The sequence below is a fragment of the Euwallacea similis genome, chromosome 30, assembly GCF_039881205.1.
Source record: "Euwallacea similis isolate ESF13 chromosome 30, ESF131.1, whole genome shotgun sequence".
NCBI classification, from domain to species: domain Eukaryota; kingdom Metazoa; phylum Arthropoda; class Insecta; order Coleoptera; family Curculionidae; genus Euwallacea; species Euwallacea similis.
Genome location: NC_089638.1, coordinates 1,142,532 through 1,166,030, shown reverse-complemented (window position 1 = coordinate 1,166,030; position 23,499 = coordinate 1,142,532). Strand labels below are relative to the sequence as shown.

Sequence of the window (23,499 nt, the reverse complement as noted above, 5' to 3'; positions counted from 1 at the left end):
GTTATTTTTGAGTTTTCGAAAAAGTGTTGTAGGAACTTGTCATACTCATTTTTAATGTAGAACCACCTCGTTAAGTATTGGTCGCCTCATTTCCGGACACCCTGTATAGTTGTAACTCTTTTTGGATAATTTCATTTAGTAGTTAAATTTAACATTTCACTAATATGATACTCATGGGATCTTATTGTTTCATACAACTATCCACCATCGAATTATGTGATAGCTTGTGCAAGTGCAATTATCGGTAATTTGCACTAGCGTAAGTTTTACTTTAGGAATGAGGTACTACGGTGAAGAAATTAAATCTTGCCAATGATTCAAAGATTTGATTCATGAATTCAGTCATCATATAGTGTCTAACATAGTCATGTTTATCATCTCGTCAATAAAAAATTTGAGGAAAATTTAACAAAACTTTAAATCACCTTTTTATATTATTTTATGTAATCTCTAGACTGTAAAACAACCCTTCTATTACCTAGACAGCAAAATTGAACAAAATTGAATTAATATAAGCAAAAATCAAATAAAAAGGTGTTTTAATCGGTACCAACTGGAGAAAAAAAATTAGTTATAACTAAATGAGGGTTGCATTAAAAAATAGATGCTCAAACACGAAAAGAGTAATAAAAATAATGACGTTGCTGTTAAATCAATTTGAAAATGATTCGTTATTTTCATCAGATTGTTAGATTGTTTTTCAATTTTTCTTTGGTATTCTTTGACCTTCTATTTAGATTTGCTTCTCTTATGGAAACTTAAAAAAATCAAAACAAGTTTGGCATTACCCACTAATTTGTTAATTTTCAACTATAAAAATTTACGTTTTTCAAAATGAAAGTTATAGGTTGATTTAGTCATTATACATCTAAAGAATGTACTTATGTGAAGGTTAGTGTAATGGTCAGGAAAGCATAATGTGTAAATAGATATTTTTGAAATTTTTGTTAAACTAATTTTCAAAAAAATATTTTAAGACTGAATATGTTCTTCTACCTTTGATTAGTATGACAATTGAATAAAATCTACTCACCAGAAGAACTTGCATCCTGACACGTTATTCACCACATAAACAGATCCCAAATATATGATGACCAAACTATTGGCATTTGGCTTTTATATAAGTTACATCTCAGTCCACTGATAAATACTTATGGGGGGAGTCTTCGATTTGTTCTTCTTCGTTCTTCAGCTGGGAGCACTTTTCTTCAGTGGGACCATTCGCGTACAAATCATACGTAACCATTTGAGATAAAAGTGAAAATTGTCAAAAGGTTGCGACCTCCGTAAAACCTTTTAATAGCCAAGCAATTATTCAAATTGGACAAAAGTGATTGATCCACTGATCTATTGCATAGATCGATTGTGTTATAAGATTGTGTATAAAGAACATTTGGTTCCTACTGTAGAGTTTACGAAATATTTAGTGGATATGCTTTTCGTTACTGTAAGATAATTATTGCAATCATGCGAATCTATAATATTTTGAGGTTTCATGACTCCTGAACCTGACATTTAAGGCCTACTAAGTGCTCTGTCGGTTGTTATGTATAGGGAAATTTTATTAGATTTATTTCAGAAAAAGATATACAGAGTGTATTAGAACGTGGCCAAACTTTAAGGGGTGATTCTTTGAGTGATTCTAAGACGAAAAGTTTATATAAACATAAGTCTAGCAATGCTTCGTTTTCAAGACACAGGGTGTCAAACTTTTCTTGAAAAATTGGTTTTTCGTAAAAATAAAACCTCACTTTAGCATAATAGCATGTCAATTTCTATATGCAACTAATTGGAGAAAATTGGATCGCTCGCGCGGGCCCATAGTCATGGTCACCCAAGTAACCGGATTTAAATCCGTTAGATTTTTTCCTTTGGGGGCAGGTAAAGTCCTTCGTTTATAGAACTCCGGTCAACACTGAAGAAGAATTAATCCAACGGATACGAGATTCATGTAATCAGATAAGGTACATGCCGGGAATATTTGAACTTGTTCGGCAATCGATGTTAAAACAAGTTTGCATTGAAGTTGAAGGAGGACATTTTCAGTAACTATTGTAAGTTTCGTGTTACACATTGTTAAGTGTTTTTTTACTAAAAATAGACAAATAATTTGTAGCTTAAAAGATTTCATTATACTTCATTAAAAACTGTCACCAAGTTTCAACGTCATGTTAGTTTACGTTTTCTTGTTATTTAGGTGTTTTTTTAAATATGCAACGATTTAAAAAAAGAAATTTGACAGCCCGTATCTTGGAAACGAAACATTACCGGACCTATGTTTATATAAACTTTTCGTCTTAGAATCACTCAAAGAATCACCTCTTGATGTTTGGCCACGTATGTTAAATAACGTCAAGTATATTTGCAGCTGCTTCAGCCACTCCGTATCTATTACTAATGAAGCGTGATAAAATGTTCATTCTCTCACGCTCGACGACAACTGTTGACGTGTCGGTATTAAAAGGCACTATGATGTGAGTTGGGAAAAATTTGTCTCAAATTATCTTGGAAGACTCCTCTGGTTGAAATAAAATTATTATTGCAGTGCAGAGATTCCCATACACACAAGACAATGTTTTACGTGAAAAAAATTGCAATATTTATAAAAAGCGCATGTGAAAAGCATTTTATAATAACATAAACTGTAAAATTAATGCTATTACAACATAGAGCAATGGCAGATAAATGTTTAGTGGTTCTTAATTGGCCTACTGACAGGTGTAATTTAATTTGCAGTTGAGTAATGAGAGCTAATGAAGATGAATATTTTCCTTTTCAAATCTTTTTGACAAATAGATAAAGTGTACTGTCTAATAATCACCTTTTGCGTTGCAGAGGCCATGAAGAAAATACATTAATTGCGTATTATCATCATAGGTCGAAAATATTGAATAACGTAAATTAGGCTCTCAGGAGTCTTGCAAATTGCCGTCAATAACGCAACCATCATTCATTTATTTCTTTACCGGATTATACTTTTAACCTTCTCATCCATGTAAATTAGATGAAAGTATGAAAAGTCGAGAAACGGTTATTTTACTAACCATTATTCTTTGCACAATTATTCTCAAAACAGGAGATATGTAAAGAAAGGTGGGTGTCGTGAAAAGCCATAAATTACAATGTAAGTCCGACCACCAAGCAATTACGTAAAGACTGGTAAAAAGTTAACGTAAACAGTGTTTAAACACGTTAGTTTTTCTTTTTAACCACGGTCGTGCCTGCGTCCTCACGGCCCCCATTTTATTGATAATTTACCGACTTATGGCTTCTGCAATAATTGTTTATACTTAATCAGCTTCAAATCTATATGCAAAATGAGCGCACATTGTGCAACAGCGGTGGCAAGCTTTAATTTAGTACTATTAATTCATATAATTTGCTCGGCCGCAGTTACACAATTATTGTAACACGGAATAAGAGTAGTATAATAATAATAGCGTACCATATACATTTAGTGCAGATAAGATTAATTATTAACCTAAACAGCCTTTTCTGACCTTTACAGAGTGATAAAGGTGAGGTGCACACAAGACCACAGGCAAAATGTTTCTGTGCAATGCATGATTTACGGATGAATTCGCGTCAAAACCCAGGAACCAGTCATTATTCATTAGTAATACTTATGCCATTACAAAGTTACCCTAAACTATCGATTGATTCATTCGAAAACGGATGACCCCTGCGAGAATACTGCTGGGAGCAATTCTTGGCCTAATCTGACACTATTTCGTGGGCGTACGACTCGTGCTTCAAGAGTTCATTGCTTATCAAATAAATTTTATCTTGGTATTAGATTAGGTGTATTCCGTAATAACTCTCATATTTGGAAAATGCGTGTGAATATTTAATAATTTAATATTACGCGCACAACGTTACATAAGACTACCTACCTTAAAGCAAGTACATCTGATTTGCATCCTCGTGAAGTTTGCGAGGTGGGACACCAGTACCTGACCTTTAAGGTCATTTTTTGTGGCGTTTCAATAATAATAAGAAGGTGAAAGTTGGTATTTTGACTTTTGCAATTAAGTAGTTGTAAAAGTGCAAGCACGGATCATGCCAGAAAAAGGGAAAGGGGAGATATTTTTTAGATTTCGATTCGCGAAATCTAAAACTTCCGAGTTTATGGGTATGCAACGAGGCCTTAATATAGAAACAAAGTGGACCCTCTCCCTGTATATTTTTACGTTTCAACAAGTTTTTCAAAGTATTAGAACCGTGCGAAAAGCCGGTATATGGCTCCTGGTTGAGGCGAATGTGTTCAAAATTTTGGCTTCATTGCACGTTTATTAAATAAAAAAATTCTTATGCGTTATGTTGCAAGCATATCAGATCCAATCGAATTAATTAGGAAATCTAGGGAAAATATCATGTAGATTTTAGTGGATCACTATTATACCATGTCATAAATGAAATATGTCTAGCTAGAGCTATAAGCAAAACACTGTTACTTTTCGTATAATGTAAATTTAGCAAAATAGTAATACGAGGAGTAATCAAAAAGTTCAAGGACTAATACTTAAAAACTTTATTTAAAAAATTGAAAAATTAGTCAACATCGTCTCCTTCAAAGTACTTCCCTTAGCAACGTATACGCCCCCCCTCTCAACGACGTTTCTACTGCTGGAAGGATCCTAAAAACTGTTCTTGTAGAATGTTGTTTAGCTCATCCAGCGATTTTTCTTTAAAGTCTTCAATCGAGCCAATCGCTGCCCTTTGAAATATTTATTAGGTTTGGGAAACAAGAAGTAGGGGCCTGTAGGGGCCAGGTCTAGTGAGTAGGGAGACTCAAGGATGAAAGTTACGCCGTTTTTTGTGCAAAAATCTCGAATGAGCAACGCTGAATGAACTGGTGCGTTGTCATGAAGCAGCACGCAATCTACACTTCGCCACCGGTCTCTTCCCTCGCACAGCCTCCCGTAAATTTCTCATGGTTTGAAGGTATCGAAAACGATTAATTGTTTCACTTCCTGGAAGGATTTCGTGGTACACCACATCCTTCCAGGCGAAAAAAAAAACAGTGAGCATGACTCAAACATTCATTTTCAAACTACTCTTGCAACATTTGAGAAATGTCAGCAAAAGTCTTACCTACTTTAACACGAAACTTGACACAAATACGTTGCTCTTCATTTAAATTAATATTGCAAAATATCGAAAAACTGCCAATCACGCAAAACTCGTCCTACAAAATCAGCTGTAACTTTGCGAGAATGAAAAAAATTGAGTGTCAGAAGAAATAGTAGTGCTTGAGCTGAGTCACGCTACATAATGCTGCCAGCAGCACTGCGCATCATTGTGACGATGTACCGTAATTCAAAAAGTCCTGGAATTTTTTGATCGCCCCTCGTATTTTTACGGAAAGAATATGTAGATGAAATTTGACCCATTAAGTGAGGAGCATCCTGTATACGCAAAAGTAAAAAAAGAGTTTGTTGCCTGCTTTGCGCCTTGCGATGAGCCTAAGAAGGTGACCAATGTCCTTTATTTCTCTTGGTTCCATTGTAAATAATTACCTCAAGAACTCAATATATTTTTCAATAATATAAGGCCAGTAGCTTCATATACTTTACCCGGAAATTAGTTTCCATGAAAACCACTAAACTGACCAATACTCTTGTCTTTATGTCCACAAGTTCCCTTGACGACATCGTCAGGACTCTGCTTCAGAAATATACAGAGTGAGTAGTTGCGATTTGGGAAGATCAGTCTTACCCGTGGATTGCGGTCAAGCCTTCATCCTACTGCTTCCTTCTGGTATGAAGTATTGAATAAATGCTGCTTTGAGCACCTACTTTTGCAGCTGAAAAGTACGGTTTTTAAAAAATGAATATAAATTTGTTACGTCTATTAAATTTTCAGAATTCCCACCGTTAATGCACCTGACAATAATGATGCAAAATAACATGTAGGTAATGATGTATATATCCATTGTAACCATTGTAACTGATGCAAATGTAAAAACGTTCACGAAAAGCGGCGGTGTTATGATGGATAAAATCTCCATTAATAAACTATGAAGGTGTCACAAAATATCTACACATGTTTTAAATTATTCTATTGTGAAAGGTATTTTTATAGTGAAAGCCATTTTTACGGGTAACTCCTTTAGTATTTGCACACGAAGGCGTGTCGCGTTACTCGTAAGAAATCTGACTGGTCATTAATATGATTTATGTCTTTTGTCTCTGGTTTTCGTTGAGACTTGGTACCGTTTTAATTTCCGTATTTTCAGCCGTAAGTAAATTTAATTGAAAAACTTATTAGCACCATTACCCTATTACCTATAAGAAGTACACAACTAGCTGTTTCAAAAGATGATTCTAGTGATGTTTTCTTAGCGGTAAAGCTAATAAAACATTACACAATTCGATTACAACATATAATCTAGGTATTCTTTGTTTATTCTCTTCCGAAATCGCGTACACACTCCTCTGCTAACTATGAGCGTCTTACGTCTTGGCAATTCGGCCTTGCCAATTTTCTCGTTAAATCTTCATAACGACTTATGAAGACCAAATTGCTACTGAAATGTTAATGGCTGATTTACTACTTGATGGAGCAAGGACTGGTTATTTTATGTTTACAATAATCTTCAACTTTTGGATTTCATAGCTAATGTTCGTTTCAGATTAAAGGAGCGTGCATTATGATCTTATTAACGTATAAAAATATGGAAGAATTGAAGGGAACTATTGAGCAATTCCTTGTAAACATTGATTATAATGCAAGTTTTGTTGTATTTTTGGTGAAAGGTACGACCATGGTTATAATTCCAATTTTAGTGCTCCTAGAATTTTTTTTGTAGAATTTGACACAGTGTTCTTCGCATTGATTGCCTTCTTTGGTCTATATCTGGTCTCCTGCGCTCTAATAGGCATAGGCGCTTTTTGGGTACGTTTAAACGTTTTTTAGCTCATCGTGTTTAGTACACTGGGTGTTTCGCGAGGAGATGTACATACTCCAATATGTTATTTTACAGGGTATCCCTAAATGACTGTGTAAAAAATAAGATGTTTTAGGCAAACTCACCTATATTCAATGTTACTTCGTTCTGCTCCTACAGGGCATCAAAGGTTTCAAATTAATATTATTTTTTCGAAATAGATGCTCAATGCTTTTATCGATTTCCACTAATTATATAGATACTTTCACTAACCTTGGCATTAATAGTTACTATATAAATTGGCGTATTTTGACGTAAGCGGGATCTTTTAAATGCCTGGAAATGTTAAAAATGGAGCGTGGTTTGAAAATAAAAGTTTGTATTTTTATTACCCTCTGTATGAAGGACTTAAAATTTTTCTCCGCCACTAGTTGACTCAATTTTAAAACTTTTCTGTCCCTTCTAAAACTTTCGTCAAACATACAGTTTCTCTACAAAAAAAATTATTTACGATACTTTGTAATTCATTATTGTTGTAAAAGCAATGTTAAAAAAAGGCCGAATCGATGCCCAAACTACAGATTTATTTTTGAAACGAATTTATTTATGTATTTAGGAAAATAGGAAATATTTTGTACATTTGTTATAGGAATTAAACTAAATTGCCAGTTATTTAGAATTAAAACTTTGTTCATGTTTTCGTCCTGACTAAACAATAATAATGTATTGCAAGGTACTATAAATATTTTTTTTGCAGCGAGACTATATGCCTGGAGAAAATTTTACAAGAGAAAAACAAGGTTTAAAATAAAGTCAGCTAGTGACAGAGAAAAAATTAAAATGGTTCGTATGCGGGGTAACAAAAATACAAAGTTTCATTTATGAACAACACACTATTTTTAATATTTTTACGCATTAAAAACAGTTTCCGCTTTCGTCAAAATACGCCAAAAAGTCTTAATTTCAAAATTAGTAAAAATTGATCGTTTAGCAATTTATTCGAAAATATTATTTCAATTTGAAAACTTTGGCCCAACAAGGCAACATTGGATGTAGGTAAGTTGGCCTAAAACGCCTTATTTTTTACTAAGAAATTTTTGGTCAAACCGTGTACAGTCATTTCAGGGACATCCTGTATACATAATATTTAATTCTAAGTAAATAAGTTTCTATAAATTTAGGTCCGCGCTAGTTTTGCTTAGGATATACCGGGCGATACATGTTGATTTTAAAAAAGAATGTTTTCGTTTCTGATCATATTTGCCTTCCTGATCAAAAACCAAATAATTCGAATCATACAATATTAATTTTGTTTCGCATTTTGACAATTTTTACTTTTTGGTCCACGATTTCGCTCTGAAAAATGTAAATTTGCGTCTCATTTCTGGGAATTTTAATTTCTGTTTAATTTTTCCGCCTGAAAGTAACAATTTGCTGGTCAGGACTGGAAAGTTGACCAAAGGAATCGATAAAATTATTTTACTCGAAAGATACGAACATGCTGGGGTGAATTTATTGATGAGCTCACGTGATGTCAAACGTTCCAGTTATTTGTAAATTTGTATGTTAATGAAAAATTGAGAACAGAACCTCGTTAGACCTACTAATGAGTAATCCATGTATCTCAGACCAAATGAGATAAGGGGTCAAAATGAAGAGTAAGCAATTAACGAAGGCATCGATTAACCGCACTGATAAGGGTAGGCAACACGATGATAGAAAACATAAAAGGAAAATAACTAATTTTGAAAAAAAGTGAAAAGTGCTTAATAAATTACCGTTTATATTTTAATAAGTACAGGGTGTTTCAGATTCAATGTTACAGTCATTATTTTGACAACCCCTGTAGATAGAGAAAAAATATTCATAAAAAAGGTGTAGGATGCATTTAGAGCTTATGAAACATAATTTGTATACGGGGTACGGTAAAAATAAGTTAAAGGGATTAAGGTTTAAGGGTATAATAAGTAAGGGAGTTGAGGATATATCTTTTGTTTTTTCAAATGCAACCCCCTGAATATTTGTCAATTTTCTGATTCCCGTTTTTATTCTAGACACTTTCCATATAAGGTACATATGGGCTACAATCAACGATTCACCAATTATAAGAATGTTTTTTTTGAGAAAGATATTTGCTCTTTGTACAAAATGAGGTACCATTACTACTTGAAGACATTCCCTTAGAAATCATCATATTGTTGTGGTAACAGCAAGATGGTGCATCTGCCAATAATTCTAAGAGGGTCACAGAATTTTTAGAAGCAACATATGGAAATAAGTTAATAGTGACTGGAAGACTCATTAAGTGGCCAACCGACAGCCCAGATTTGACGCCATTTGATTTTTTTTGTGGAGCTATCTAAAGGATACTCTTTATTTTCCCCAAACTCAAAATTTGCAAGATTTGAAGATAAGGATAAGAACGGCTTGTGTACACGTTACCTTTGCTATGGTTAAAGCCGCTTGCTTAAAGGAATGTAATAAAATAGAGGAGAAATATCTCATTCGTAATAAGAGCATTTCAAACCATATTTGTAAACAGGCAGCTACCTAATGTTGTTCGATGTTCTTTTATAAAACAGTTCCAAATAAATTCAAATATTTGTTGAAACATTGTTATAATTAATGAATCGTTGATTGTAGACCATATGTACCTTATATGAAAAGTGTTTAGAATTGAAACGGAAATCAGAAAATCGACAAATATTCAGGGGGTTGCATTTGAAAAGACAAAAGATATACCAGTAACTTATTTTTGACGCACTTCATATACAAAAATTATTATGCTTCATACAGCTCTAAATGCACCCTACACATCTTGTGTGAATATTTTCTTTTTATTTACAGAGGTTGTCAAAATAATGATTGTAACATTGAATCTGGGATGCCATATATATAGTTTATTGAAGTAAATTCTTTTTAAACGTTTACTTTTTTAACTTGATTTTTTTTCACCCTTAAGGGGGTTGGGAGGTTTTATATGAGGCAAAATCGTTTATTTCTGCTTTTATACATATTTTTTGTCATTTTAGTGTACACCTACATTGTGTTACCCATTTCTGCCTCTGCAATTGATCCTCGTGTTCCTTGATCTGCTCGTCTACACTGTTTTCTTTAAATACCTCTTGTACTTGGCCTTTTTGCTCATTGACGAGCAAAACAAGTCCACTTTCGGGCTAACCGAAGTGATTTCATGCCTAACTTTGGCAATATTTTATGTCTGTAAGTATAAATGTTAATTACATAAAGAGAACTTTTATGTTTTTTTTTATTCTTAACTCCAATACAGTCTACGAAATCTACGAAATGTTGTGCGTCTACAGTTTCATTCAGGTGGTGAACGACTTGAGCCATCAAGTAACGAAGATGTCACTTATCTCTGTTCTCCCTGCAACTAACAGGGCATATAAATTAAGTAAACACAAATAAAACATCGGAAAGAAAACAATATCTATATTTCAACTTTATTGCAACGCTAAACATACAATAGGTAATCGGAGAAAATCTTGTCAGGACGTTAAGGAACACGTAATTTTTATCGAGTATTTGTTTTATAATATACACAATCCTAGTTTAGAGTCTTTTGATCTGAGTCTGAGGAGTGGCCTAGGGCAAGTAAGAATAGTCCGGATCTGGAATTCTGCTTTGAGATCTTTCTTCTGCCGAGTTCAACTGCAATAATCTATTGAATAAATTGAATTTTACTTATTATTAAAAAGGCTAGCAAAACCCTACTTACTGAAGATCATTTTGCCTATTTTCCTTTCCAGTAATGTGGTCGGCTGTTAGCTTCTTCAAAAATGATTGGCTGACCCCATTGAGAATGCTGAAGCCTTTTAGAATGTCAGGAACTTGTCGGCTATGAGGTATAAGATTTGTATAAATTTATGTGAAAAATAACAAAAAATGGCTTGCCTGAGTTGTACTTCATGCCAAGACTTCGATCTTTTTCCAAGACACCTTTCTCCGATACAGCTTCTGCCAAATCTCCCTCCTAATAGTAAGGAACTTGACTCGCGTTCTTAATGCAAAAAAATTTTGTTAATAATTTTATGCTCGATGAAGAAATGTAAGTTGAGCATCAATCGAACTTTAAATAAACTTAAAAATTTTTTTTTTAAACTTTAAAATCCTGAATAATCCCAAAACCTTTTAACCGATTCTTATTAACTTAGCCATTTCGGAAAGATACATCCTTAAAATTCGCTACACCAAGGGAATAAAAAAGTAGTCGGTTATAATGAGTGTGCCTGAAGTTGAGGAGTTTGGTCCAATTGCTGTTTAGTGTATTCATCAAGTCAAAATTCACTATTTTGATGAACGCAGGAATTAAATGAGGAAAATCGAAAGCAAAACTGATGAAAGTAATTTTATTAAAATTATAATTGACACATTGACCTGAGATTCTTACTGACACATTCATTTCTTGGAGACGAAAATTCCACCACCACCTATGTTATCTCTGGCTCTTGCTAGTAACAAATTTCCGCCCCCAATCTGGTCAACGTTCCTTCCAATTAAAGTAGATCCACCGATCCTGTCTACTGTCCTTGAAGCTAATATCCCTCCCCCGCCAATGTCGTCTACAGCCCTAGCAGTTAAAATTCCACCACCTCCAATACCATCAACAGCCCTAAATGCTAAAATTCCACCTCCTCCAATATCATCTACGGTGCGGGCAGTCAAAATTCCTCCTCCTCCGATACCATCTACTGCTCTAGATGTTAGTACGTCCCCTCCAATGTTATCGATGGCTCTGTAAGCCAACACTCCACCACCCCCAATACCATCAATAGCTCTAGATGCTAATACACCACCTCCCCCAATGTTGTCTACAGTTCTAGCAGTTAAAATTCCACCACCCCCAATGCCATCAATAGCCCTAGTTGCTAAAATTCCACCTCCTCCAATATCATCTACAGTGCGGGCAGTCAAAATTCCTCCTCCTCCAATACCGTCTACTGCTCTAGAAGCTAGCACATCGCCTCCAATGTTATCGATGGTTCTGTAGGCCAACACTCCACCACCTCCAATATTATCTATGGCTCTGGAGGCTAAAATGCCACCACCTCCAATGTCGTCAACGGTTCTGTATGCCAAAATTTTGCTTCCATCTATGTGATCTATGGTACTTTTGCCGATTACCGCCTTTCCTCCAATGTGGTCCATGTTTCTAGCATTGAGGTAAAACCAGTGATCTACGTAAAACATTTCAGTTAATTTCCATAGCAATTCCGTATAGACGTACTACTACAGGGGGTTGTGCAAGAGATTGACAGACACGTTGTATTATAAGCGACTAAATGAGATTATTTTGACTAACATAGGAATCAATATCATGCTATAAGCACATATGGAGACTTACAAAGGCAAATTAGCTTAATGAAGTCCTAGTAAGCGTAGTTGATAAAACACTTTATACAGGTTCATACGAGTAACTAAAAATCGGTTTAAATAGGGATAGGACTCTAATTGAAATATTCTAATTTCCATAATGGAGCCGCTAAAATGCCGATTCTCCTTTGTTGATATATCCATGTTATTCCCCCTGAATGTCGATTGTGTTTTAAGACTAATCTCTTTTCGGTTTTATTTTTCATTCATTTAAATGAACCAATTTATATGTGCTGTTTTAAACTTCAAAGCAATTAGTTGACCCTCATTGGAGAAGCTTTTTGCTTTTCACACGTAAAAAGGAAAGTTTAATCTAACTCCATTTTCGGTCAATTCGCGATTCTAAGTAGGTATACTATCTACCTACAACATCTAACTTTGCACTGCTTGCAAATTAGCTGTTGAATTTTTTATTGGAAAATGTGTCCAGAAAATCCGTTAGTACGAGAGGTGTTTTCTCTTTATACGAGTTAAATCGTAATGAAATTTTGCTTCACAAAATTCAATGTTCAGTCTCTCCTGCTTTCTCGAATCCACAAGTATGAATTTCACATACAACGTGTGAGAGCAAAATTAATTCACCACTTTTTATTAAGTGTTTCCTTGCTTTTGGTGTTGCATCACTCACCTTCTTTCGAATTTTTTCTGATTTGCCAGTTGCGCCAGGAGTACCGGGTGTTTAATTAACAACTCATGGATTTTGATTATTCTATGAGATGTTTTATTATTTGCAGATGAATAAAATTGAAGTACTTCGCAATATGTTTGGTTCGTCCTGTATATCGCATAAAAAATATACAGCAACGCTTGCAGATTTTTTTAAATAAAATGTTATTACTTCTACAATCATTCTATAGTTTTCGTCACTATATGATAGCTAGATCTAGATATTAGGCAGGTAGAATCTAGATACTTCTACCTGCCTGCGTTGAGAATTCCAACCCAGTTTGATGAAAAATGTAACAGTAATTTACAACTAATCAGTGCAATCATCGTTACTTTATAAATTAATAGTTACAAAGTAGCATCTGATCCTCTTGCGCGCACAAATCGCACAACTACAGTCACACTACGCAACAACTACATTACAACTTACCGTGCGCAGGTAAGTGCGCTTTCCCATACACGAATAGAAAATAAATTTATTCAGTCACTAAGTTAAAGAAAAATGGCCGAACAGTTTTGTAACATAGAAAGTTTCAGAAATTACTAGGAATAATAATGAATTATTACCTCTTTATAGATATTAGCCGAAGTGGAACAGCATTAAAATTCTTACCGAAAAATCAAGGTACAAACACATATTAGGATTAAGGCAGTGAATTGATTGGTCTCTTGCCTTCCGTGAACATTCGGAACCATGTAGAGTTATTCAAATTAAAGTCTCATGAATGTCAACAGTGTAAAAATCGGTGAACTTTAATTTTTTAAATATCGCAAAATAAAAAAAGTAGCTAATAGGAAGGAAGAAAGGTGGGGACATTAGTACAAAGTTTTTTAACTACATGGTTGTGGGTAAGAAAATTTGGCATACCCTGTACACATAAGTACGTAAAAGATTCTGTAGTTGAGTTAAGGATAGTATATTTCAGATAATTTAAGAACCTAAGCAGCAATTAAATGTCTGTTTTATCGTTGCTTGGATCCACCTTCAAAAAGTTTAATATAACTTAAATTGAATAAGCTGTTCCCTACACTCAATTTTCCAATTTTCTAAAAGGCTTGGGTGTAATGTAGGTGTAGCTAATATAAAATGCAATTGTTAAGTAAAACTGCACATTTATGGGCTCTACCGCTTTAACTCACAGTTTTATATTTCCTCTTCTATTACCGGTAGACTCCTGTATCTCTTGCAAATGAGCATATCACTTTGCTGGAAGGGTTCAAAAAGTTGAAAAATTCAATTTTGTACGCACTTTCTATAATTCGATAATATACCAAATTGCTGTCAAGAAACTAACAAACAATGTATAGAGAAGCAACAGAAGATTGAAAACACGAAACAGAAGTAAACGACAAATAAACAACTTCTATGAAGAAAGAAAATAATGCATTGTAATACTTACTTGGACTTTTAATATTATCTAAGTTTCTTAATTTGTAGTGGTACAACTGAAACAAATCGATAAAACATTTGTTAATAATTGAAGTACGTTCTATAGAACTTTGGCAAAAAATTTCTGTGCTATACAGGGCGTTGCGAAATTTGTTCACCCATCCAAGCTTCATCTAGCAACACTCTGTATATAAGCCGTAGCTGTTTTTAAATTAGTTTATAAGTCAGGAAATCACTGCAATCATTTCCTCTCTAGTCTAAAGCAAAATATTTACAAACTGAATTTAAATTTAAATAAACAAATGTATATTTACTAAAACAAGCTGCCCTAAGTACTCATACTACTCAATACCTATATTTCACATTTAGTATATTTAATATTATTATATTCGATGCCAGCATATTCAACATCAGCCCAATTAACATAGATTTTAATGCCTAATAAACAATTCATTATACTATTTTCCCATGTGTCCAAAATCTAAAAAATGACAAAAAATATATTATTTGTGTAATGGAAATGATTATGCTTCCAGTCCAATTTAAAATACCTATTACATGAGTTGTATTTACATTTTTGTTTTTCTGGCTTTGAAATAAAAGAGGTTTTTAGCTAAGCTAAAACACCAGCTATTTAACGAACAGGTGGTGAATGAAATTTCCATAAAATTCATTCCCTTTCAGTTCTGACAAAATGGTGAAGGTTTGCATTTATAATTTTGACTAAACTTTTTGGCCAAGAGACATTGTTCCGAAGAGAATGAAATAACATCAGTTTCGGAACCAGACATCATCAGAAGTAAGTGACCAAAGGTTAAATTAAAAACACTCCCTGGGGAGAGATGGAAAAATGACAATTCTAAAATTAGCTCATTAAAATTTAGATTTGTTCTTGCCTATTTGATTAGTTTTTGGATTTGTTCCTGTTTGAATGAGTTTAAATGAGAATTCGTCGAGAAAAAGAGCGGTTCTAAGTTTTGATAGAAATATATAATGTTTTTCGATTCGTCGATTTAAGGCAAAATTATTAATGTGTTGTCAACTTTAAATTTAAGCGAATGTCCATTAAAATCTTGAAATCGAGCTAGGCGGATAGTTTTTATCGATAAAATTTTGGTTTCTATGGAAATTAGTTACCGATAAAGTTGACAGTGCATTAGTAATTTGGCCCTTAATAACAGAAATGTTTAAAAAATATTAAATCCATATTCCTCGATCTTTAAATTTCAAAATAAAAAATGCTGGCATTTGTCTTCAATCTTTGAGAGGTAAATCGGCGTTGCAGGCGTACACCAAATATCAATATGAATTATATTGGGTCTCATTAATACCACTCATACTCCAATACATACTGTTTTTAATTTGTCTGCTACCTTCGTTCACGTTTTCTCAGAAATTAAACAAACATGTACTGTAAAAGTATCAAAAGTTCGTGAAAGTAAAAAATTATCGATAACTCACTAATTCTAAGGCAAACGCAATTTAAAAATTAGGAAACCTCAAATTTACAGTTGTAAGTTGCAAGAGCTGGACGTGTTTATAAAGCTAATAGTGTTGATTTAAAATTCAAGAATTTCCTTCTTAACCCTCTTTAGGATTTTCTGTTACCCAATTTTGCCCATTTAAAATTCTGTAATAATTTAATCAATTCCTTAAGAAAAATCCAGGGCAAGAGAATGTTTCTTCTTCCCTCTTACTTGCTTTGGGTAGTTAATTATTATTTTCTTTGATGAACAAAAATGCGTAAGAATTCATTTAGAGACGCTAATTGTGTGCAGTAAAAAGTGGCACTAGGAAAGTACCACTTTTGGCACTTTTCTAGTGCCATTTTTTACTATACACAATAAAAGCACCTTAGGAAAATCTGTCTATATTTATATCAATTTTCTATCACTTCTTCATAGGACATCCCCCAATTTGCCTTCCGAAATTCGTGTTTCCTACATTCAGTTATTGAGACTGTTAACATCAATATGTATTAAATATCGAAAATGCGAAACAAAAATAGTTAAATATAGTTAAAATAGTTAATAAAAAAAAAGGTAAAAAATGCTAACAGGGGGGTAATTTGCCAACTGATTACCTCCCTCCAAGAAAGTGATGAAAGGTTAACCCTCCAAGGGTGCACAGTCTGTCAATTTGTCTTTATTTTATATATGAGTATAATTTGAAGTTGTGTCTGTGGTGGAATAGAGGATTTTATCTGGGGGGAAATATGGAAATTAGTTAGCTTCAAGGTGCAAAATTTTAACGTATACGTATGTATGCATATGCAATTTTGGATAAGAGGTTTTACTCTCTAGGACTGGGGATACAAATTGTTGGTTTCTGAAAGCCAATTAAGTTTCTAAATACCTTAATGCAGCGATACAGGGTGGTCCAAAGAAAACGTTGCACCTCGATTTTCAGTATTTAAAATGAAAATATGTAAAGAAGTTCGAACCCATCGATTTTTGATTCGAGGAAGGCAATTCTTTATTGTATTCTCATTTAACTTCAACCCCTGAATTGGGGTGAAAATTTTCCCCAAAATTTCTAACGGAAAGAGGTATCGAATGATACCTCATTTTGAAGGTAGTTTTACCCTGATTTTAACCTCTAAGCTTGAAGCCCCTGTTATTATCCCCATTAATATGACAGCTTGTCAAAGTCCATAGCAAAAAGTTTCTAGTTAATAATTAATTTATTACAGTAAGAGCTGTAGACTTTTAAATGAGAGTAGGAAGATTTTTAAACGTGAAATATCGCTGAATCGTTTTAACAGAGGCTAGTTTTATCCCTCGAATTTAGAAGGGAACGTTTCTTTATTTGTAATTTTTTTTAATGTGGGTAAATGAAAAAAAGTATTCACATTACTTTTCTGATCAATTTATTAAATGATGGAAATGACCGCCATTTACCTCCATGCAATAAAATACTTTTGTTCAAAGACTTGTGTTACGTTACGTAACATTTCCGGTGTAATTTTGGTAGCATTCACGAATTATACGACTAGAGATAAACCTCATCTCCGTCAAAACGATTAAGTGATATCTCACGTTTAACGGTCTTCCTACCCTCATTTTAAAGTCTGCAGTTTTTATTGTAACAAATTAATTGTTAATTAAAAACGGTTTACCGCCACAGACTTTGACAAGCTGTCATATCAACGGGGACGATGGCAGTATCTTCAAATTTAGAGGTTACGATCAGAGTACAACAATCTTCAAAATGAGGTATTACTCGACACTCTTTCCTGTTAAAAATTTTGGGGGTAACTTTCTCACATCTTCAGGGGTTGAAGTTGAAGGGTTGAAAATACAATAAAAAATTGCTCCCATCGAATCAATAATCGATGGGTTCGAGCGTTTATACATATTTTTATTTTAAATACTGAAAATCGAGGCGCAGAGTTTTCGTTGGGCCACCCTGTATAAAGCAGCTTGATATTATATTAATAATCCAGTGCATACACACGTATCAGGCAGCATCAAAGACTTCTTAAAAGATTTACAGTATGGCGTCCCTAGTACACTTGTCTGCAAAAATTCCATTTATTTTTTCACATTATTTTTTCGCAAAATAAGGACGCATTTCCCTCGCGTGCATAATGTGTAATTTTTGGTCTGTATTTTAGGACGCGTTTAAATATTTTAGGCCATATTACTTTCCTGGAAGGGATGTGGTAATTTAAAAAAGCATATGTGATGATGCATTTGTGGAGCTTTTTTACGGAATTCCTCATAAAGTTAAGTACATTTCTTGAGTTAAAGTTCAGAGTGGATTTAATTATTTCTTAGTGGTAAGAGGAATATTAACGATGGACGAGTCAACTAAATTTTAATTTTCCTTTGGTTTGATGTTAAAATGGAATTGAAACTCGCAATATCTGTTCGTGTATGGTCGCAACTGGCAAGGTCTTATAGAGTTGACCTAATAAGGTCAACCAAATTAAGACCCTTTGCAATATCTCTTCCGGCCATACAATAGGAATGTGTCGACATTAAGTTGTGATAAACCACTTCGAGGTCGTGAAAGATTTTGATTTAGGATGCCACGTAATAAATGATATAATACTGAACCTCAAATTTCTACTGTAGTGAAATAAGGATGCACCCTAATGGATTTTAAATTTTTCCCCGATTTTATTTGAATAACACATAGCTATAGCCTGTATAATCTCACTTGGCGGTTGCGTCATAGCTCTCGTTCTTTTTACTGTTTTTTAAAAATTAATAACATTTCTCGAAGTTTATATATTAACCCAAATTTAGTCTAAATTTGCCATTGACCAGAAAAAAATAACCATAGCAGTACGGTAACGTAGCTTCTAATCAAACTAAAAACTGTGCAGTAAAACAGCTATAGCCGTTTCGAATTAGAATTAATTTAAATTGCGTCAGCCCAGATGACTTCAGAAGAATACCAAACCAAAAAAAAAACAAAAATTGACTTACCTCCCTAGACACAGCCTCTCCGAAAGTCAGGACCGTCAGAACCATCACTAACGCCACAGCTACTGACCACATTTTGCCTGGTTTCATCTCAACAGATTGGTGTGACACAGAATGGTGTCTAAATTTGAACCAAATCAGGAGACAAAATGTGTCCCCAAATTGTCGAATCTCGACTTTTATACAGAAGGGGACGCCCCGCGTCCCGACGCCTGATAGCTACAGGTAAGTGGGCACACTGTACACCCGCTCGACGCTCTATGTGTGAGATAGAGTAATTATAATGGAGCCATGAAGAACGAGGATGGCGTCGAAATTTGAGAAAAGTGTGTCAGAAAATGGTCGTTAAAGACTAATTTTTACAAATCTAAATGAAACAAATCTCAAAGTTACATCGTCCAGAATTACTTAATGAATAGAAAATATATTTTCTGATGGAAATAGTTAGAGTTTGGAATTTTTAGCGTTTGCGTAAAAGTAGGTATAATATATAATAATCGGAGATAGATATAGAGATAGAGAATGAATTTGACCATAAATAGCCATAACACAAAACAGATAATTGAAGAAATTGAATAAAACATGAAATTTTGTTTTAAAAAGTAAGTCAAACGCAACATATGGAATAAATTAATAAAACACTTTTTTTTGGCAATTTTTGGACATAGTGACTCTAAAATCACTTTTTTGCAGGTGCGTAAGTGTATCTACTCCACTTTACTAAATATTCATTGCACCTACTTCTGCGGAAACGCTAAAAATTTCAAACTTAAACATAGAAATAAATATATTTTACAATTTTCAAATATATTTTTAAACTGAACATTTTTTAATACAACCAAAATAAAATATATTTTTTGACTTTTGTCAATGGGACAAAAAAAATTAATGAATGTTTATATCGTTTTGGGTCTCCCTGTATACAATTACTATACGTACAAGGAAGGCTACCGCGTCCTAAAAATTATGAAAATCAGTGACGCACTTTTGCAGTGTTGACAAAACATCCATTTCATTCCATGAACCATATGCGATTCCAGGTTTTCGAGTAGTGCCAGATAAAAGCCAAATAACCAAAAGTCGACAACAAACAGTATTAAATTGCGTGATAACCTAAATGATAATCAAACAACACTTAAACCACCGTCGATCGGAAGTTAATATTTTTGGAGTTTTATGAAGGATTTGTTTACATATAATTGATGCTCTTTGCTAGTTTGTTTAATGGTACTCATGTGGGTAGTCTTTTTTCAATTTATAAAGATTGATTGTTGCAATAGTCAACAACTTATAATGCATTCTACCTTCAAGTTATTGCTAGTCCCTACGTATAATGTAGCTACTAAGATTAGATAATCGGTTCTGCATATCGGCACTTAAAACCATTTTCTCACCCTGGAAAGTCAGGGTTTGTTTTGTTTGTCCGCATTAATTTGGATTCTGTGTCGATTGCTCGCCATATTTGTTCACTTATCCCGGATCCAATCAGGTCGGGTGTCGTTTATAAATCCTCTCTCACTTTTCTAGGGGATATTGTCTTTTAGTATCACCCACGTTAGTAAATACAGTTTTTTCCTGGTTGGGGGATTGCATTTCTTTAAAAAAATTAACGTTCGTACTCGATAAAAGAGAAATAGATCTATTATTCTATTCGCAAATAACAAATGAAAAGCTATTATTAATAGGAAACAATGTGTTCTCAAGTTGAGAGAATTAGTTTTATAAAACTTAGTTTAAGTTCAGAAATATGGTGGCTAGAAATAGTATCTTTTGTTTAATTAATTAGACGCAAAAGGCCTGCTCACTCCCTGGATCTAACTCCTTCTGATTTTTGTTTCGATATTAACTAAAAAATAATAATAATAGTTTGCTATAAAAATCACGTTTTTAAAGTCCTCGTTTCCGAAATACAAGGGTGTTAGGCACAAAATTTTTTTAAGTTTTATTGCACAGCTTTTTCAATCATCAATAGAGACGGGTGTTCCATTGAAAAAAAAATCCTTGCTAGCACATCTTGTATATTTTTTTATAGGAGGAATAATTTAAATATACATTGTATATAAATAAATTTTAAACATACCAATTGTAAACCTTCATTTTAAACATGAACTGATGTTAAATTCCGGATTTGATACAGGTGGTAGTTTCTTTTATCTGTAACAATCTTGGCTATAAGTGAAAATTGATTTTAAAATTAAAGTATACAACTGGTCCTAAATAATGATTACATATATCTTTCACAATCCATCAAGGATTATCGTATAAAAAAACCATCCTTGATCTATCAAGACAAAGACATGATTTTAAAAAATTAGAGCCACCATTATCTAAATATTCTAAAAACAAGCTCACCCATTATGATTTTTTGAAAATTATATTTCAGACTAATATACCAGGTGAATACAGAAAGTGTCTGGATTAAAAGTCTGAGGTTGACTGAACCTTCTATGATAAATATATGTGCGGTGGTAGCGGTAATAGGAGTAATTATTGGAGAGACTTTGAGTACTTTAGGTTTATTGGGCCCTTACAAAATTTGGATAGTACTTTGTCTTTATCTCGATTTCGCACTTAATCTGGAATTCTTCTGTAATAATTTACTTGGAAAGTTTATACGACCTAATTTTATAAGTATAACAAAATCTCATTGATCAATAACATAAATAAAACTAAGGAAATGTTAGGCGTCTCCAAATAGAAATAAATTTGAAGAAGTGGATTTTAAGTTATAATAAATACGAATCTGGCTTGGAGAGTTGGGTTAAGTAATATTCGGAGAATTAAAGGCAAATTTAGAAGTGGCATTTGATTGAACGTTTTCCTTTCACACATAGTTCTGGTTGCGGTTAGCAAATGGTGAATTCGGTCAGCCGCTCCAGTGCAACTACGTAGTCAATGAAAGTTACCTGCCTCTATCTAATATCTTATTAAGAGTCATAATAAAACAGGAACAGTTGAAAAGGTCAGCCATATTGTTGCACTGACTGCACTGGTGCGGATGCCTGAATTCGACAGGACCCTCCCGGTCGTTCAGGCTTGAAAGGGGAATCCCAGCTATACAGTGTGCTCACGTTCATGTGTTGCATGTGAATTTGATCTATAGAACAAATTTTTAGAGACTCTGACGCCCAGCCCTTTCCATATGACTAGTTCACTCTACCCTAAATAGGAAAGTCTATTCTTTGTATATGACATTTTTAGTCAATTTCTGAACTTATTTTCGTAACTTTTAATTAATTTACCAGTTTGTTGCATTATAATATCAAATAACAAATTTGTTGGACTGCATTTAAAAAATCCAGGTTTTTGTATGTGTAATACTACAATTGCTATAAAAAATAAATGATCGCTAATGAAATATGAATTTTAAAATATAATTATTGAGTACATATTTTCCTAAAGGTTAGCATGTTTATAATATACCTATAAACATTTTGTAACATCTATATTTTATAAACATGAGTATTATAAAATGAAAACAAATAAAATCCATCAAAAGGGATTCCCATCTATTGGGTTGGCAATTAAATTCGTTCAGTTTTTTAGTTTGGAATAAAACATATTTTTTTTATATGCAAAACAAATTTTAATCAATTATATATTGACCATCTTTATTGATAACCTCTTGCCATCTCTCTACCAACTTCATTATGCCGCGTTCATAGAATGACTGTGGCTTATCGGCAAAAAAACGATCAAGGTGGTTTTTAACTGCATCTTCATCTTTGAAGGTTTTTCCTTTCATTGAATTCTGCAGCGACCGAAATAAATGAAAATCGGAAGGAGCAAGGTCCGGTGAATAAGGAGGATGAGCCAAAACGTCCCAGCCAAACTCGAGTAATTTGTTCCGCGTGGTCAAAGATGTGTGAGGCCTAGCGTTGTCATGATGGAAGACAACACCCTTGCGATTTGCCAATTCTGGCCGCTTTGTGCGAACAGCTTCTTTCAATTTCGTTAATTGGGAACAGTATAGGGTTGAATCTATTGTTTTTCCAGATGGTAGTAACTCGTAATAAATAATGCCCTTAAAGTCCCACCATACGGAGAGCATTATTTTCTTCGGATGCAATCCCACTTTCGAGGTCGTTTGTGGTGGCTGGCTGCTGTGTCCCCATGATCTTTTGCGCTTAACATTTTCGTAAGTGATCCACTTTTCATCACCTGTCACCATTTGTTTCAAAAATGGATCGCTTTCTTGGCGCTTCCGCAACGAATCGCAAATGGATATTCGGGTGATCAAGTTAGCCTCGGTTAATTGATGCGGTACCCAAACATTGAGTCGAGAAACGTATCCTAACTGATGCAAGTGTTTTTCTACGCTTGTATGAGATATATTCAATTTTGTGGCAATCTCTCTTACCGATTGGGATGGATCACTGTCGACTATAGCTTTTACGTCACTTGAGTTAATCTCAGTTGGACGACCGGAACGAGATGCATCGTCGATATCAAAATCTCCAGAACGGAATTTGGCAAACCACTTTTGACATATACGTTCTGTTAAGGCACCATTTCCATACACACGGCATATCTTTTTATGAACATCGGCGGCTCGTTTGCCTTTTTTAAAATAATAAAACAAAATGTGACGAAAATGCACGTTACTTCTTTCCATGTTCACCGCTACACTATATGTACGATACTTATGATAGCCAAACCAAAGTTCGTAGAAAATATAAGAGAAATTTGATCTTGCATGTGTTTATTTGATTTGCTTGATAGCATTC

The 23,499-nt window shown here is 33.9% G+C and overlaps 3 protein-coding genes across 4 annotated transcripts in view; 2 read left to right on the top strand and 1 right to left on the bottom strand.

Annotated features, from left to right (window-relative positions):
* Positions 1-23,499, top strand: part of LOC136417842 (lactosylceramide 4-alpha-galactosyltransferase-like) — a 95,075-nt gene that overhangs the window by 14,914 nt on the left and 56,662 nt on the right. The gene's annotated exons all lie outside the window — the stretch shown is intronic.
* Positions 5,891-10,445, top strand: LOC136417849 (uncharacterized). The gene is made up of 5 exons (XM_066403694.1): positions 5,891-6,240; positions 6,635-6,758; positions 6,812-6,897; positions 9,922-10,111; positions 10,179-10,445. The coding sequence occupies exons 1-5, from the start codon at positions 6,172-6,174 to the stop codon at positions 10,316-10,318; spliced, it is 609 nt and encodes a 202-aa protein (XP_066259791.1). The 5' UTR covers positions 5,891-6,171; the 3' UTR covers positions 10,319-10,445.
* On the bottom strand, positions 11,255-18,939 carry LOC136417844 (PE-PGRS family protein PE_PGRS33-like). Of its 2 annotated transcripts, XM_066403689.1 has the most exons (4): positions 18,776-18,939; positions 14,350-14,395; positions 11,668-12,087; positions 11,255-11,502 (listed from the first exon to the last, which is right to left on the bottom strand). In XM_066403689.1, exons 1-4 carry the CDS (start codon positions 18,860-18,862, stop codon positions 11,309-11,311), a joined length of 747 nt encoding a protein of 248 aa, XP_066259786.1. In that variant the 5' UTR covers positions 18,863-18,939; the 3' UTR covers positions 11,255-11,308. The 2 variants fall into 2 exon arrangements, with proteins under 2 accessions (XP_066259786.1, XP_066259785.1); XM_066403688.1 differs by having other exon boundaries at positions 11,255-12,087; positions 18,776-18,938.